The sequence below is a fragment of the Limulus polyphemus genome, unplaced genomic scaffold (assembly GCF_000517525.1).
Source record: "Limulus polyphemus unplaced genomic scaffold, Limulus_polyphemus-2.1.2 Scaffold0, whole genome shotgun sequence".
NCBI lineage: Eukaryota > Metazoa > Arthropoda > Merostomata > Xiphosura > Limulidae > Limulus > Limulus polyphemus.
The window spans coordinates 4,321,556-4,340,723 of NW_013665610.1; the positions used below are offsets into that span (position 1 = coordinate 4,321,556).

The following is a 19,168-nucleotide window of genomic DNA, read 5'->3' on the forward strand; positions in this document are numbered from 1 at the left end:
CATTGTGTAGCTTTGTGATTAACTACAAAAAACAAATAGGTGTTTGAGCACATGCACACTGATATCCTACTTAGATAAACAAGTTAACGATAATTTCACACACACACACGCTATTAATGTATGTTAGTTGAAATTTGAAATCAAATTACAGAAAGTAGTTACAGTAACAAATAATTATTTAGAAACCACAATGCCCTTATTGTATGAAGCCATTAGTACCATGAAAAAAATTTAAAACACACGCCTATAATAAAAAAGTTTTTATTATTACTAGCAATATTTCGGGCAGAAGCCCTTCATCAGGCAGTATAAACCGTGTTACATGTTAAAAAAGGCTTAGTCAAAATCATTGGTAGCATAACGGACGACCATAATAACAATATTGTTGAACATGACAATAGACAAATAAACAGAATTAAGTAAATATCTTCGATACTATGATGTTTTTTTGCGACATATCTATAATAATGTTATTATCTTAATATCATAATTAATGTTTTACTGTTAATATACAGGGTGGTCTGAAATTTATTTTCCACACTTTAATATTTTTTTTAAACTTTGATCTGCTTCACATTAAGCAAAAATATGAATAAACGGTAAAGAGCCGTGGCTCAAAAACTGATAAAGACTAGTGAGTTTTTGCTGCTGCAAATCAATTGTTATCATTATACAAAAGACTCAAGGGTACGGGTAACTAGTATTTGGACCACTCGATAAGTAAATATATAGAGCCTCAAAATCTCACTTAGATAGTTCGGTGTTTGCAATACGAATATTGTAATGTTTTTTACAGCATAAGCTGAATCAGTAAGTAGTTTATGTGTTGAGGTAGGTATATTGCAGAACATTCAAATTCTATTTGTTTTATTTCGCTATGTAATGTTATTTATGGAATGAATGGATGAGTGAAATGCTGCAAAACATCGAACTGTCTAAGAGAGTTACACAGTCCAAGTTATATGTTTATTGCTAAATATCATATTACTGATATGGCTGATACTATTATATACTGCAGATAGGTTACTTCGACGCCACAAAAGGTCGAAGACAATATATATTGCTATATAAGACTCGGGGGCGGAGGTTGTGGGTTTGAGCATCTGTGACTAACCCTTAACTAGATTTATTTCGTAGAGCAATAAATGTTTTAACTTGTGTTTAATAGGGTTAGTGAAACGCGATATCCCCATCGCAGTTTGAGTATTATTATTATTACAGTTATCTATTTGTGGTTATATTTCTTGAACTTGTAATCTAAAATTGATATAATTTTAATTATTTTTGGGAGAGTTTTTGTAATGTTTTTTTTTTTGAGGGGGGTATTTTCTTTTTTCGCTTATTATGCAGTTTTGTTCACAACACACTGGAAACGAAAAATAGTGGCAACGCAGCATACTCCTTTAGAAATGTAATATAAATTAATGTAATTATTACTTTTATGTATAAGCATATTTTGGTTAAGACTTTTATAATGAATATTTACGTAGAATGAAAAGAAAAAAAACGTTAAGTACACAGCTTCTAACCTCGTTTAAATTATGAATCCTGCTGTGCAATTTATATTTGATGTATTATAAATTCAATGTTTGATATAGTATGGAAGCAAGTTATTATGTAATGGCTGGAGGCGGCTTGAATGGGTAATGAAGAAAAACTTTAATATAACAGCAAAGGTACAACGTTTCGACAAGGTTTTGTCATGTACCTGATGATGACAAAACCTTGTCGAAACGTTGTACATTTGCTGGTATATTAAAGTTTTTCTTCATTACCCATTTAAGCCATCTCCAGCCATTATTAGTCTCAAAGTGGGTTCCTCGTCATCGAATTTAAATTCAAGTTATTATGTGTTGGCACACCAATGTATGCCTGTGTGAGTTCTGCAAATGTCTTGAGAACACTGCCAGAAAACAAACAAACAAACAAAAAACAAAGATTTCCAGGGAAACGGTTTATAGTTACCGATAATCATAATTTGTTTCCCAGAAGGGGAGGGGCACCTGTTTTAACCATTCGCACTACTATCCAGTAATGTGTTGTCTGTCAGTCAGTCAGTAGACACTAAAATGACGTCAAATAAAGGACGCTTAATGTTGCAATGTGTATTGTCGTGGCGTCATTAAAACGTCCGCATGCCATGAATCACAAGAAGAATTATGCACTCTGTAGGCTACAGCACAGCATGATATATGAACTTCAAAAGCAAGAAATATTTGTTACTCTTATCTTTGGTTTCATTTACTCTTGAAACAGAATACTTTTGGGGACTCTGCGGAAGTACATCTGGTATAACCGTTATTCATTCGGAGTTTTTTTTATAAGGAATATCTTAGAATCAATAAAAGGTAATCATAAATTTATTGACTAGGGTAATTCTGAAGTCTCGTTCGTTTTAACTTTTTCCAAACAGGCATACCTTTAAAAGAAGGTTAATGTGAATTCTCCCGCTACCCAGAAGCAGGCTCTTCAGTGAATGATATGATACTTGCCAAATGGTTTACGACAACTTTCTTAAACTATTATTTTATACTCTAAGGGCAACAAGTATTAAAAGATAACTGCGTGACCTACCCTACCGACCTTTTTTTCTGAAGCATCTCCAATTATTACTGAGTGTGACCTAGCCTACCAACTTTTGATCAGAAGCATCTCCAATTATTACTGAGTGTGACCTAGCCTACCAACTTTTGATCAGAAGCATCTCCAATTATTACTGAGTGTGACCTAGCCTACCAACTTTTGATCAGAAGCATCTCCAATTATTACTCAGTGTGACCTAGCCTACCAACGTTTGATCAGAAGCATCTTCATTTCTTTACTCAAGCGCCATATTGTCCAAGTCAGTGTCAGTTTGTTCACAAAATATAAATCGAATAAGTGATGTCTTAAAATTACTTAGTTTCAAATGTCCTTAAAATAACTATGATGACAGCTACAGTTTAGTACTATTTCTATTAATACTATTTCAAGTATAAGATAGTTCACAGACTGCTTCAAATAAGACTACATTAGAGCATCCTTAAAATGAAACATCTTCCTAATAACACTGGTAACTTTATGTTCATGAAGAAATTATAAAGTTTGAAAAGTACTAGTGTTTACAATAGTTTATGAAAAGTGTCAGTGATGGCATTTGTTTAGGATCGGGATTCAAAAGTGACAGTGATGACACTTGTTTATAATAAATTTTGAAAAGTGATAGTTGATAAGTAAAGGAAGACATGGCTATTGGTGGCTAGGCCTAAGGAATGGGAAGATTGGTAGTAGACAAGAAAAACAAAACAAACTTGAGTATAAGTCATTAAACGTCAGATCTTTATATTAAAGGTCCTGTCGAACAGTATTTAAGAATATATGCCGAATTTTTTCGATTAAACTGTGTGGAGAAAATCACTATTTTAGCTGTAAAATGGTCTATATTTCTATGTATTTATACAATCGTAAAAGCAAATCTCAAAATATTTATTAACAAATAACAGTGTCATTTATTTATCTAAATCGTGCATATTTAAACGTAATGGACGTCTTTCAGAAGGAAAAATAAGTGAAACAGAATTAAATGCTATCTTAAACTTCATGTTTATATATTTGTTTGTGTGTGTATATATATATATGGTTTAGTTGTAATTTAGATATAAAAAAAGTTACAAGCACATCACAATGAACTAATTACTTTAGATCACCCTGTACACATACACAACCCTTCAGCCTATGTAGAAGCTTCACGGATGTGTCAAACTTCACACTTACAGATGCGCTCTTTCTTTCTGGTTTGGTGACAGCTTGACAGAATCAGTACCTGATTGTAAATGATGGCCAGCATAAGCGACGATAGGCACGTCCTTTAAACTCTTAAACAGCAAACATGGCATCAACATGTTTTTTCATATCGTTCTTTAGCACTATGGGGGATTTGGAAAAATATCGTTTTCGTATTATTGAATACTGTTCATCGCAGTAGGATCAGATGAATTGTTAAAACTGTTTATAAAAACCTTAAGACATAGGATGAGATGTAATTATTTCATTTTCACCTGCTTCTCTATCTACCAGGAGGGCCTCGAAATGGGAGAGTTGGTTTCCATAGCAACCTTTTCTGACGAAGTTAGTTCCGCGACGGCGCGCGCCATGGCATGGATGCAGAGATCGAGCAATCGAAGGTTGTAACCAAGTCCGTTTGCGCTCAAGAACTATCCGTCATATTCAATGGAGGCTTTTAGAACCTCAGAGTAGAAACTGATACAATAATATCGAAACCATCATAATTCGTATGTAATGGGAATAATTAGGTGGAGATATACTTCTTAGTTTTAGTGTTATTTCTCCAGTTTTTGATGAATCGTTTCCACTGTGTTTATTTGACGGATGTTACTGAACAGCGCCTCTACATATTGTAGATATCATCCGAAACTGCTATGGTCAACTGTGTTATCTTTTCGTCTTCTTAACTTCATAGCACACATGCAAAGTTCGGACATGGGGAGAGAGACGGTAAAAATTGCATTTCGTTCTTTATTAAAGTCAGAATGTTGTATATGGTCGAAACACACACACATCAACTCCGCATGTGCTGGTATTCAGATGAGTAGATGTGTATTTTAATGTTACAGAATTACAAAGTTTAAGGAATAATACTGTCAACTATCGTGTGAATATATATTTTCCATTGAGTTTGTATGGTGATTTCTCAGCTTAGAAGGTATCTATAATTGTAACTTCTGTGATCATCGTTCAGTGTCTCTGATTGTTATTCAATGTAACTTAAGGGTTAATCGTCAACATAGTAGACGGATATGCATTAGATGTAGTTGTTCTTTACTGTGCGCCACTAATTATCTATAGCTTATTTCTCATATAATCCACGAAATCTCTTGTGGCATAATTCTCATGTTAGGAATTATATTTTTTAAAATTGTCTTTCAATAAAAGACATAAAATCTTCTTCATTTTAATAGAGCAATTGTTCGCCACCTAATTTAAATGAAAAAAACCGTTGAATCTGAGTATTTCCTCACATTCATTATTAGCCATTTTGGAAACTTGAGAAGTTAAGTAAAAGAGATCTAGAGTATGAATAATTTACTAAACGTGTAAACACTTCAAGTTTTACTAATTCCGAAGAGTTAGTTACTAGTGCTGGAGTTTCAATTAAACTGAAATGTTCATCATTTGTTGTTGTATTCAGTTGTTGTTGTTGTTGTTTTCATTCTAGAAACAGCGCTATGCTTATGCTTCACTGTCAAGAAGATATTTTAAAAAATCACTTTGACCTTTTAGCCGAGAAAACATTGCATGGAATGTTTGGCTTTTGATAATTCTTTATCTTGTAATAATTTTGGAATTAGGACTTTGCCTGACAGTTTGCTGATGTCAGTCAAACGTAAATCATTATCTACAGTTGAAATCTTAATATATTGGACTTGAAAACGTATATATATAATTATTTTACCAAGGCAGTGTATCGAATTTTTCAGACTTCAATAAATGTTCAATTAATATGCTGCAAGTTCTGTGTGGACATTTCTAAAAAAAGTATGTAATCAACTCTGTAGTGAGTAGTTGACTATAAACTACCATGTTTCCCGGAGTAGCACAGTTGGGGAAAAGACAAACTTTGCCCATGCGGTTGAGATCAAATGATTCCCCATCATCTTCATCGTCTACTTCTTCTGTAACTTCGAACAGTTCTTCTGGGTCGTCAACGAAACGTTCTAATAAGAAAGCAAACACTAAAGTTTCTCGCCATCGGTCGCTATTGTATCAAGTGTTGGTTTCTCCATTGAAGAGAAAAACTGGTGGTCCACCTAAACTACCCCCAAAAATCAAAGAATGCAACACGGACCTGGTAAGCATGAATTAAAAAAGTCTTTGTGTTCTAGTATAGAACAAGCAGGATAGGAAGTTGTATAAAAAATGCATCTTATATTGAGAAAAATGAGTGATGTGTAACCATATAACATAATTTCGGAAAATTAAAGTTTAACATGAAGAGAATCCTTAATTTAAATAGAAATAAAAACGATTTATCAGTATAGAGTTATAAATGATAAATAAGATTCCTCGTGCCTATAAAATCACTATTACAATGCATTGTTTATACAGAGAATATCGTAAATTTTAAGGAAAAAATTGGTTTCCAGTATTATTTTTAAATAACAATATTCATGGAAATTTCTACACACAGAGCATCGCTAAGCAGTCGTATTGTAATGTTTGTTTTGTTTGTTTGGAATTGAGCACAAAGCTACACAATGGGCTATCTGTGCTCTGCCCACCACGGGTATCGAAACCCGGTTTCTAGCGTTGCAAGTCCGCAGACATACCGCTGTGCCACTGGGGGGGGGGCGTATTGTAATGTGCTAAAACTGCAGAAAATGCAGTGTTATGCTGGTGGAGTCGTGTTACATAAAGAGCTACTAAACCTTGTTCAACTTTACACATTAGAAATATTTTCCGAGTTTGTTGTGAGATTCAAATTTATGAGTATTTCATGTTTAAGCATAAAATATCGCCACTGGAAACATAAAATCTTGCATATTCTCGTTGTACTCGAAAGTATGCGGATCCTGTATCTAAATGTTATTTGACAAAGTCTATTTATTTGTGCTCACATATAACTAGAGAACCACTGAACGGATTGTCACCAAACGTGGCATGTATTCTTACCCTCTATGCTACTCCTGGGGGCCAGTATGTTTTTCCCGTGCATTAGCTAGTGATACAAATTAGACTGTTCTAAAGATGCTTGACACAAACGACTTACTTGCTCGGTTTAGTCCAACTTACTTGTACAGTAATGTAAGATCAAAACTGAGCACGGTTTTTATGTAAAAGATACTTTGTTAATAGAAGATTTATTTTTGAACTTAGTCCATTTTAAGCATATAAGTATTATTTCATTCATAAAAGATAAGAATTTTAGTTTCGTTTATCAAAATATTACGTTATGTACGCTTGTCCTCTTCATCTCAGGATAATGTGATGTTTCCTTCTTAATATATATGCATGTTACTCCTCTCTCCTTTACTTCATGTAACATAATTGCGATTGTGCTTGTACTTACACGTGACTTGAATTGAACGTAAACTGCATTTTGAATGGTTGATATTTTTTTCTCAGTTAACTCCGACATTGCCATCTATTATTCTATGCATTTGAAAACAACGAAACAAAACATCCAGAAGACTTACCCGAATAACGTAACTTAATGCATACAGTTCAATCAATACGTTTAAAAAAAAACAGCAATCACTCCAACATTCCAGTTGTTTAGCCTAACATGAACTTGGATTTGCTAAGCGAAAATCTTATGAAAAAGAGCCTTTGGGACAGTGATTTTATGCAGTATGTCTGTGATATGAATGCACCTAGTTAAACTTATTAAAACTGAACAAAAGTTGAAATTGTCGTTCATACTTATCTACAGGCAAAAAATTTCATGTGTAGTCTTTTCACAAAATAACAACACGCCTTTAGGCCATCTGCAGTACTTAAATCCTGGTAAATATGTACTTCATGTAATTAAATAATACGCTGGGCGTTACTTAATGGTTAACGTGACGGGCTCCGGGTTGGAAAGTGCAAGGTTTGACCAACAATGACAATGACGCGCTACGCAATTTCATCTACTATTTCTCAAGTCAGTAGTTCAAAATTAAGGACGGCTATATCTGAATTTCTAGAGGTCACTCACCTAGCCATTTAGCTCATGTGCGCATAAGATTCAACTTGAAAATAGAATTTTCAACTAAAAGATGAGACAGCATGTTGACTTATCGTACTATTAAAAAAAGGTGTGCTGACGAAAAAAATCTAATTTCACAGAAATTTCTTGGATATTGGTCAATGTTTTAATTACCCTCTCTTCTCCAGTTTACCTAGAGGTGTACGTTATTAGATCTGTATTCGTAATAATGCATACTACTTATATTGTTTGCTTGTACTAAGTCACAATGGGCTGTCTGCTGTGTCCACCACTGAGAATCGAACCCCGGGTTTTAAGGTGGTAAGTCTGTGAACTTACTGCTGTACCACCGGGGGGACGGTTCATGTTACATAAATAATTAAGGAAAGACTGGCAAGTTCAGTGATCAAAAGTCAGCAACGGAGTTAGTAGTCAAGCGTATTTCATTAAAATACACAGAAAAAAGAGGAATTTGTTTACAGTAGTTTCAGGCCAATGAGGTCAACAGAAACAAAATGGCGGAAGTTTATATTTTGTACATTTTGTCCGGAGAGAGAGTGCTGTTTGTGTACAAAAAATAGTTTTGGATATGCAAATAAAGACTGAGTTTAGCTAGTTTTACCACTCTAACTATAAAAAACTTTCATTTACATTATGATTTTATTAAAATATGTTGACTTTTTTAATGAATTATTTCTTTAAAAAAGGAATCTGCTTCTGAAAACAAAAAGTAAACAAATGCCTGAATTTCCCCATTATTTAACGTAACGTCAAATACACAGTTTTGAGTTTTCTAATTAGTTTTAAGAAAAAAGAAATCATAAAGTTCTTCGCAACATATCAAAACAGCTATGCAGTACAATTTACAATATTTGAGTCAAAAGTCGAAAAACCAATGTGAGCATATTAATTGTTTAGTTTATTTTGAATTTCGCACAAAGCTACTCGAGGGCTATCTGCGCTATCCGTCCTTAAATTAGCAGTGATAGACTAGAGGGAAAAGAGCCAATCAACACCACCCTACACCAACTTTTGGGGTACTTTTTTACCAACAAATAGTGGGATGGACCGTAATATTATAACGCCTCCACGACTGAAAGGCCCAATATGTTCGGTGACGGGGATTCAAACGCACAACATGCAGATTGGGAGTCGAGCTCCCTAACCACCAGGCCATGCCAGGCTTAAGAACATACTAATGAGGCAAAATTATATCCTACTGTGAATGTGATAAAAGTGGTGAGTTGGAGTATTTTAAAAAGGTTTTTCATGTATATGGCCTTGTTTTATTGCTGTTACATGGTCTATAATGACCGACATTAGTTTCGCTTCAGCTAGTGATATCTTTGAGGTCATAAAGGTCACTCTGAATGATCACTTTGATAATACGCTTGTTTTGAACTACTTTATTTTAATTCTTGTACACATCACGTCTCCCGCTGGGAAGGCGGTAACTTTACGGGCTTTAAACGCTAAAATACGGAGTTCGATTCTTCGCGGTAGATACAGTAGATAACCCAATGTAGCATCGCTCTAAAACAATCAAATACATCAATCTCTCAGGAAAACATGTAAGCGTCCACCATTTTGTTTCTTTTGACTCATCTGACCTTAAATTGGTGTGAAAAAACTAATTTTTTACTTGTATTTCAAAGAAATAATACTTGACTTCTATATCTTTCCATTCCTCCTTTTATTCTCTTAGTGTAGTCCATTGATTAAGCATTACAACTAACTCAGGCAAATTAAAATATGCATGTTATATTTAATACCCAATCGCGTTAATTACGGTAACAAACTCATTTTAAGAGTAGCAAATCTATGTTTATGTTTATTCATTGCACGCACAATTACCAAGATTATATCCGCAATAAATAATTTAAGTTTTAATGTCTTAAGTCAACAGACACGTAATATAACATTTTCATGTCTGTAAATATAGAAATACATGAGTATCTAAAACGATTTAATGATAAATTTCTTACCTAAGGTAAATGTGCACACCTATAATAAGCGCTTTCATACTTTTTCATGGACTTAAAACTTCATAGTTTACGATTTTCACACGTTAGATCGGCGGTAAGTTTACGAACTTACAACGCTAAATTCCAAAATTAGATTTCTGGCGGTGGACAGAATGAAGATAGCCCGTTCTGTAGCTTTGCATTAAAAAACCCAACAACAATGTCATTAACGATTTTCTTTGGTGCGCTAAATCTGCCTAAGTGAACTTGATGTAAGCATTAATGTGATTAATGATTTCTGGCTACCTGACTTTGCTGTAGACACAGTGTGTTTAATTAGACTTCATTTCTGGATTACATGGAACTGTAAGGAGGAAACGTATTAATGTAATACCGCATGGGGCGATACATGCACGCACTATTTGCATATTTAATTTACAAAATTAAAGAATTGAGATAAAGCAAAAATTTTGATTCATATTTATAGGTTATTTATAACAGTAACATGTTGAGGTACGGCATGAACTGCAACTTATCTAAATAATATATATATATATATATGTAGAAGAATATTGATTAGCTCATTATTTCATTAAATATATCTTCTTAAAATGGCGAATGATCTTATTTGGTTATCTCACATTTATATATGCAATCAAAATGCAATGTGTGATTTAATTGCACATTTGGAGTACAAAATTAAAAAGATTTAGAAATAGTTGTTGTTTATTTTAATCGCCCAAAAGGAATCTCCTTCAAACACTAAATATATAATGTGAAATTTAAACATTTCCTATTGAAATTAGTGTACTGGTTTTGATGTGTGACTTATTTAATAATCGAACAAGACATGTTTGCACATGTATTAAGTGCTAAGCGATATTTACAATCTTTTACCGTGGGTATGATAATGCAAAAACGCGTAAAAAACAGTTATGTTTTGCACATTTTGTTTCGCATAAATAAAAAAGTGCATAAAGATGGATATATATTTTGTTTGCATATACTTTTACTTTTTCCTGCAAACTTTGATGATCCGAATTCCGTTTCAATTTTTTTCTTTTAGCTAGAGCCAAATCCTTGACACGTTTTGAGTATATTTAAAATAAAATAAATATCTTACGAATGGACGTGAAATGGGTAGGAAGAAAAAAGCCTATAATGAACCTGACTCACTTTTTGTTATAGCATGAACTGCAGAGATCAAACTGTATGAATAATCAGGTCTATACAATGGTGTTTTTCATTTGTTTGTTTATTATTAAGCACAAAGCTACACAATGGGCTATCTGTGCACTGCCCACCACGGGTATCGAAACCCGGATTCTAGCGTTGTAAGTCCGCAGACATACCGCTGTGCCACTGGGGGGCATGTGTTTTTTTTAATAACAAACATAATCGTGAAGAAAGACATTACGTGCAGTCATAACTTTTTCCTCTGGTCTGAATTTGTTTTACTTCTAGAGTAAAATATTTTTGGTGTGTAAGATCTACTCTAATCACAGACCCTGAGCGCATTTTATAATTTATAAACAGATCTACCCAATTTCTGGGTACGTTTTTTAAGAGGGTAAAAAAGAGCCTAGCGTATCCCAGAATTGAGCTCAATATATGTACCATATATATCGCTATAATTAAAGGTATGATCAATTCGACATTTTTGTGATATCCACAACTTCATGAATGTCATTATTATGTATTATGTATTTCTCATACAAATTAAGGGAGGGAAGAGAAATTTACCCTTACCGAATATTGTATGAGGAATACGATTTCGTAAATTAGAAACAAATGCCTTTGACAGAGAACCCATATCAGCGAGTTTCTCGTGTTCGGATTTCACCATATTCGTCGTTGTTATGGTAACACGCCTATGTGATATCTTAATGGGTGCCAGATAAAATCTGCTCTAGATGTATTGATATAGTCGTGTCCTCATTTTATTTTGTTGTTTTTAGTTGTCTTTTATTCGACACAGTGAATGTACGATTTGAAAATATATCGCATTTGTGCTACTAATTTTCTCAATGAGTTAATCAGCAGACATGCGTTTAAGATATTAAAACACATATGAAGCCCAATCAATCTAATGATAGATTATATCTCACATTAATTTTATTGAATATTTTTCATCAAGCGTTCATCTGGTTATTTAATCCATAGTTTCGAAAGAAAATGATTATATGAACTACTTGTTAAAGTTAATATCTAAATATTTTTGAGCTTTCTGAGATATCAGTAATTTAGTTGCTTTAGTTGCGATTATTTTGATCATTATTTGATCATTATTTTATAAGTATAATTTTTTTTCAATAAATATTGATATTATTAATGTATATAACTTATACTCCTAACGGTTCCTTAGCTATTTACAAAGACTTTGCCGGTTCTTTCCGACCTTTGACCATCATAAGACTTTCGAGTTTCTTCGGTATACTACAAAAAAGATTGTAAAATCATTTACTTCATTGATTTTTCCCACTTTTTCTAGTTTCACAGCATTTCAATTTCTTCCCTCGCTACTGCTTTATCACCTATTTCTTGATTTCGGATTCCCATAAGGCTTTCTGTAATCTAGTGGTTACTGTGCCAGACTGTGAATCTGAATAGATGCGGTTCGCGTCCCGTTGCCACAAAATGGCGTTCAGGTTTTCTTTCATTTTGTTAAGTTCGGCGGCCATTTAAAATCGTCATATATTTTTCTCTGGAAATTGGAAAAAATAAAATATATAAAAAAATGTTAAATGTAAAACATGTGATACATTTTGTGGAAAATCTGTTCCCTCAAAGCCAACAAAACAAATGCTACGCATGGCGCGGATATCTTGATAGTGGGAAATTAAACAAAATGTTGGACAGAGAGCAGATAGTCCATTGTGTAGCTTTGCGCTAATACAAACAAACAAACCTTTAACTACTTCAGCAGCATCGTAATCCGATTTTTAAGAACATAACCATATAATGGAAAACATTAACACATTGAAACAGTGATAGTGAGAGAGGATATATATATATATATCTGCACTCAAGTCTACTGGGTAAAGATGGTGTTAAATGTTAAAACATTTTGTTTACTTTAGTGTTTGTATAATAAAGTGAATCTCTGTCATATATTAAAATTATGCCTACATAAATTATACTGCACGTGAAAAATAGCTTATATACTTTATGACACAACTTCGTAAAAAAATAATTTGTGTAGTTTCTCGGTGGTATTTCATACAATATTAGGAATAAATAACGGGATTCAAGTAGTGATTATTACTGATATTGAAATTTCATAAGCATAACGCCATTTTAATAAAAGCAAATGGAAGATACCAACAAATAGTTTTCGTGACCTCTGTAAAACCACAGAAGTTGTATTATAATGACTTAGTTGTTAAGAGCAGCATGAAAGGGAAAGAGAGTTGCGTGTCCTTCCCAGTTTTTGAGATTTAATTCAGTATGAATAAGTAAGTACATTAAATTCCACTTATTATTTTTGGAAGTTATAGATGCAAATTAGGGACAAGGAGTTCACGCAAATCTGACGGACCCCTTCATGACTTGTAAAACTACGAGTAAAAACATATATGCTCAGAAAAAACATAGATAGGCATGCTTTCGTTAAGAATAAATACACAAGCTACCGATCCTCTTAGAAACAGAAAATACTACACATATCTTCCTTAAGAATAAATATACAAGTTACTGATCTTCTTAGACACAAATAATACAACACATATCTTCCTTAAGAATAAATATAGAAGCTACTGATCCTCTTAGACACAAATAATACAACACATATCTTCCTTAAGAATAAATATACAAGCTACTGATCTTCTTAGAAACAGATAATACAACACATATCTTCCTTAAGAATAAATATAGAAGCTACTGATCCTCTTAGACACAAATAATACAACACACACCTTCCTTAAGAATAAATATACAAGCTACTGATCCTCTTAGAAACAGATAATACAACACATATCTTCCTTAAGAATAAATATACAAGCTACTGATCCTGTAAGAAACAGATAATACAACACATATCTTCCTTAAGAATAAATATAGAAGCTACTGATCCTCTTAGAAACAGAAAATACTACACATATCTTCCTTAAGAATAGATATACAAGCTACTGATCCTCTAAGAAACAGATAATACAACATATCTGTAATATATACATATATTACTGAGAAATAGTGTAAAACACCAGTACTCGAAGACCAATATTACTCACATTTATCGTTTTCACAAAAGTAATTCTCTTTTTGTAAGTATGAATATTAACGCTTATGCATTTAAAGGCATTTAGAAGATATGTTGTGAACCATGTTACATGTCCTTTCATAACTTCAAAATGAGTTGTTTAATTTTGCATTCAATTTCCTAATGAAAGATTGCCATATTTACAAAAGAACTGGCAGAACACTCTGGTGTAGTTAAGTGCGTTATCATCATTTATAACTCACATAATATGTTACCTCTTTACGAAATCGAGAAAAACGTTGAAAAATGAACTTATTTGCTTGTATGTCGAAGTTCTTACTATTTTCTTCCTACGTATGATGTGATATATAATGATTTTTAATGTACATAGTTTTAATCTGAAAATAATGAACATTAATTCGGTCGTGAAGTTTTTTTAAAACTGTTACGTTATGAAACGAGTCATTAATTCTCACTCAAATTGTCATGTGATTTCCATAGAATATTACCCCTAATCGTCAAGAAAAAGTTGTTACTTAGAAACCTCTCACCCGTACTTTCGTTAAAATTCTACGCTGGAGCTGTTCTCAAACCGTATGTGGTGAACATAGATCTTTAGCTAATACTTCTAGCATCCAGTAATATGTATAGCTTTTGCTATTGTATCCGTCGAGAGAATGTCACGGCATGTGCTTATAACATTAATTTGGTTCGTAATCTTTTGTATTTGATGAATGTTTCTGTAACTCGGAGATTTCGTCTAACTCTACCTATACTATGTATATTTATCATGTTTATTCGAGAAAAGATTTGTGAAAATATCATATACAGTATATGTTATACGTAATAAATAATTCTATATTACATAAACCCTGGTACATTATTCTGATAGATGGAGCGGCACTGTGTTTGGTAAAGATAAGAAAGTTTCTGTGTTCGGAAAGGTGATCTCTATATAGCTGTCACGTTCATGTGTCATTTTGTGATTCCCAGACTTCAACTGCCTTCTTGTGGAATATAATATGACAGTTGAAGTATGTAAAACTCTAGAAGAGTTGAAGTTAAGCATAAAGCTACACAATGGGCTATCTGTGCTCTGCCCACCACGGGTATCGAAACCCCAATTCTAGCTTTGTGAGTCCGTAGACATTCTACTGTGCCACTGGGGGAGGCCACTCTAGAAGGACGTTACTGTAGTATTTCAGAAGGAAAACTGTAGAAAGAAATATTGTACATTCAATTTTATGCTCCTTTACATTTTAAAACAACAAATCAACAGCCAAATATGGAAGTTGTCATGCCTTTTCTTAGGGGAGGGGTTCCTCAGGGGTCAGTAAGTTTACGGATTTACAACACTAAAAATCGAAGGTCGATATGCCGCGGTGGATAGAACGTAGATAGTCCAATGTGTGGCTTTGCGCTAAAATAAATAAATAATTAACAAGGGAAGGTGAAGATGTTCGACAAAACTTTAATAAATGATTAATTAGGGAAGGTGATGATGTTCGACAAAACTTTAATAAATAATTAATTAGGGAAGGTGATGATGTCCGACAAAACTTTTTTTAAACATGCTTTCTTTTCTTTATTACGTTTGGCAGGAACAATCCATTATTCTTTAGAAGATAATGACAAGCAGTGTTTAATCTCTAAAGCTATTAACCATCTTGGGGCCATGCTTTATCCGTCTATAGATTCTTAACACATTGTGTATTAAGTAACGTTTAGCCGTGTGCACATCACAAAGGAAGGAAGCTTTTACGTTGGCACCTTGCCAACTTCTCCTATAAGGCTGATATGAAGATTACATAAGTTGTGTGTTTTGTGTGATAGTATTGATATTAGTGTATATAAATAGTCTGTAGTAATAAATTTCATCCAGTTACTCTATGTAGTTAAGTTTGCTACTAAATGAGAATATGATAAGTTTAATACATCGTTAAGGCATGCCCGATAAACCACACATTTCTAGTCTTGTTCAGTTGTGTTCATACCTTTGAAGACAAGTCTTTAGTGTTATGCATATTAAGCTTACCTATATTACACACGTCTTACCTATGTGATGTTCTTTGTTAGAGCATAAAGGAGCAAGAGGTTCATAGATATGGTTGGCGAAATTCAGGGTGAGAATATGTTATGGTAGCTGAGAAAAAGGACGGCATATTTTTCAATATAAAACAAATGTCTATTTTTAGTTATTGAATTCGATACAGCTCGATAAAGCTCAAACAAGAAGAAAATTATGGTTGTACTAAAGTTAAAAATACGTCGAGAAAAGGAAACAACCAAAGAAAATTGAAACTGAAACAAAAGTCTCTCGTCATGGTTAGCGAAAACGCAACAAAAAAGGAAAGAAGATGACTATCAGAACCTCTTTCAAGTCTGATTTTCAACTTAAAATGGAATCTAATTCTTCTTTCAAAATCGCTATCCGATTTTAAGTTACTTCAGCTAAGCTTTGTTTGTCTGGTTAATAACATTACAGTGTTATCTGAGTGATGACCAAACCCAACAGAACAATGAGAAGACAGGGACATTCTAGACTGGCAACAACTGTGGAGACGTGAAGATCGATAACTGATGTACTGGTTCAAACCAGAACCATCGAAAAGTAGTAAAATTTAGAAAACATGAATAATTGTTTCAAAACTATATAAAAACACAGTTTTTGATAGAGACCTCTAAGTAGAATTTAAATACCATGTCATCAAAAATACGTACTTCAATGTTTTTACCTGAGACGTATTAATGGTCAGTCATTAAAATAAAAATTCTTCAACTTAAGATTATACACCCTGTCTATTCTTGTTTTTCTAGTGTAATTAATTTTATACGTTGTTTGTAAAACTGGTGTAAAATGATAGGAATATAACATGTTTAACTTGGATTATTGACAGAAAGACGTTAATTTCTGTTCTCTGATGTGTAAAGATGACAAAGAGGGCGGAACAACTTGTATAATTAATACTAGCTTCCTAGGTTTAAGGTAGTTCTTCAGGAAAAGCCTCATAGTTTACTTTAAAAGATTGATAACACCAAAACATGTTAGCATTTAATGATGAGCAAATAACACTCTACTGTCAGATGTGAATTGTTATGAATTAGGGAACGAGTATTTCACATCAGGAGAACACAGTATTGACGAAACAGACTGAGTGTTCAATTATTCGAAATTGTGATAAACGCTTTAGTTTTAATAGTTATCTAGAGAACACATACTTATAAATGTACCTTTGAAATATTTTATAGGTAAGAAGGTATTTGGACCGAATAGCTGAATATTTCTTTTTTTATGTACTTTCATAAGTTGTCAGTTTTAAGCACCGTACTAACCGTGAACCGTATACTGATGCTCCTATGCTTTAACTCCATTTTTTCTGGAGTAACTATATAATTTTGTTTGCAATAGTAAATTCATAATTACGTTCTTCAAACAAATGTATACTTTTCCAGTAAGGTATTTCTTACTTGATATACAATGCTATTCTCAGATTGAGCACCACAATATTTCATTAACAAAAAATATAGTTATTCCTTTTGAATTACGTTGTAATTTGTTTTCATTTTGCCCTACTTAAACCGTACTTGTTAGTACTATTCAATTTGGGGTCACAAGCCCCACTATGGCATGTGTTCGTTATCATCAAACCTCAATCCACTATTTTTGGATTAATTTGGAGGCCAGCGAAGCTGGAACGGTTCCTCCTGGACGGTACAAGTACCCCGGAGCACTGAACCAACGTTTGGGGAGATTTCCAGAACCCACGCTTTCCAACTTCACCCCGGGTTACTGCGTGTGCATACAATCATAACTCCATGCCGGGGTCAGAGGATTAATGGGGAGGACATGATATGGATGCTACATTCGATTTTCATAATGTGAACTTGGTGAGCCAATAAATGTGGTTATGATGTACGTGACTTAAACTAAACACTGACGAAGTGTGTTACAGGGGGTTAAATAATGTTTCTTTCTTTTATTTTACAAAATACGGAATAAAAAATGAAAATAATTCTTAGGGCAAAATAATAACATTATTTGTATTCTACATTTTATTGTATTAGAAGTAATTCAACAATCCTAAATGATTGAAATTCACTAAATTACATTGTATTTCAAAGCGTGGTCTAGAAATATAGAAAGAATTTAACAATGAAAATTAATAAAATGATCAGTGTTAATACAGTTTTAAATACATGTACAATAGAAGCGTTTGTGTTCTAAAATGAAAACTATATTTATTCCAAATCCTTACTGATCTGTGGAAAGCACATTAGTGAAACTCCAAATCCTTACTGATCTGTGGAATGCACTTTAGTGAAACTCCAAATCCTTACTGATCTGTGGAAAGCACATTTGTGAAACTCTAACTCTTGCTATTGCAGATGTGTGTTAGTATGCCCATTGACTATTTTACTATACGTATAAATGGTATGAACATTTGAAATATGCAAATCAGCAAACAAGTTGATATCCACAGACTGGTACAAAGTCGCGGTGAAACAACATGTATCAAAACTACATTTTGGCATTGTTTGGCGTTACATAAGTAGTGTGATTGTATTTAAAAGTGATTGCTTTTGGAAAGATAATGTAACAGTACTTTCCGTCTCAAACTAGTTATACAATTAGATGAAAATGATGAGTTCAGATTGAGGATTTAAATTTTCCAAGACTTGGATATCCCTTGTGTTTAATGGCACTGGAAAACAAAGGAATATGGGTCAATCTGAGACACCAGGACCAGCTATAAAGATACCTGCAACAAGTCGTACACCATCGTGATAAACAAAGTGCGGGGTCTTTTAATAGATGAGAATCCACTCAAACTAGTTCAGTGGAAAAAGCCGTTCGCGTATCCAGTCAATAGTATGCAACATTATCAAGAAGGACCTCTGTCTGTAAAAGCGACTCAATTCACGAGTACACATGTTGCTTCTATCATACATCCAGGAAAAAAGACAAACTGATTAAGCGTATGTGTATCTTGATAATTATAACAACCTCCGTCCTATATTCTACCGGTCAGTGGGTAAAAAAAAAACGTCGTACATGACATGTCATGAAGCTTTCTTGAAAGGATGTATGACCATCAGTGGATATTGTGTAAGTTAAGGATCAGGAGAGTGGATACAAAGGTCAAGGTGAATTGTGCTTACTATCAAACCAATGTGCGGGACCATTTGTACTCCACAGAAAGGGAGCAACAGTGTGTGAGTTTACCAATATAGGGCTTTCAATCATACCTCCATTTCAACCATTGCATACCTCAAGTAGCAATAGAATGAAATGGATTTTTTATGTTATATCATACAAAA

The 19,168-nt window shown here is 33.4% G+C and overlaps 1 protein-coding gene across 13 annotated transcripts in view; it reads left to right on the plus strand.

The window, feature by feature from the left end:
* Positions 1-19,168, plus strand: part of LOC106474893 (coiled-coil domain-containing protein CG32809-like) — a 386,694-nt gene that overhangs the window by 270,093 nt on the left and 97,433 nt on the right. The window contains exon 1 of one of the 13 annotated variants that reach the window (XM_022383728.1): positions 5,455-5,848. The exons of the other annotated variants lie outside the window; for them this stretch is intronic. Within the exon in view, the coding sequence (XP_022239436.1) occupies positions 5,579-5,848 (270 nt within the window). The 5' untranslated portion in view covers positions 5,455-5,578. Of the gene's footprint in view, positions 1-5,454; positions 5,849-19,168 lie in introns of those variants that run through there. 13 annotated transcript variants of the gene reach the window in all.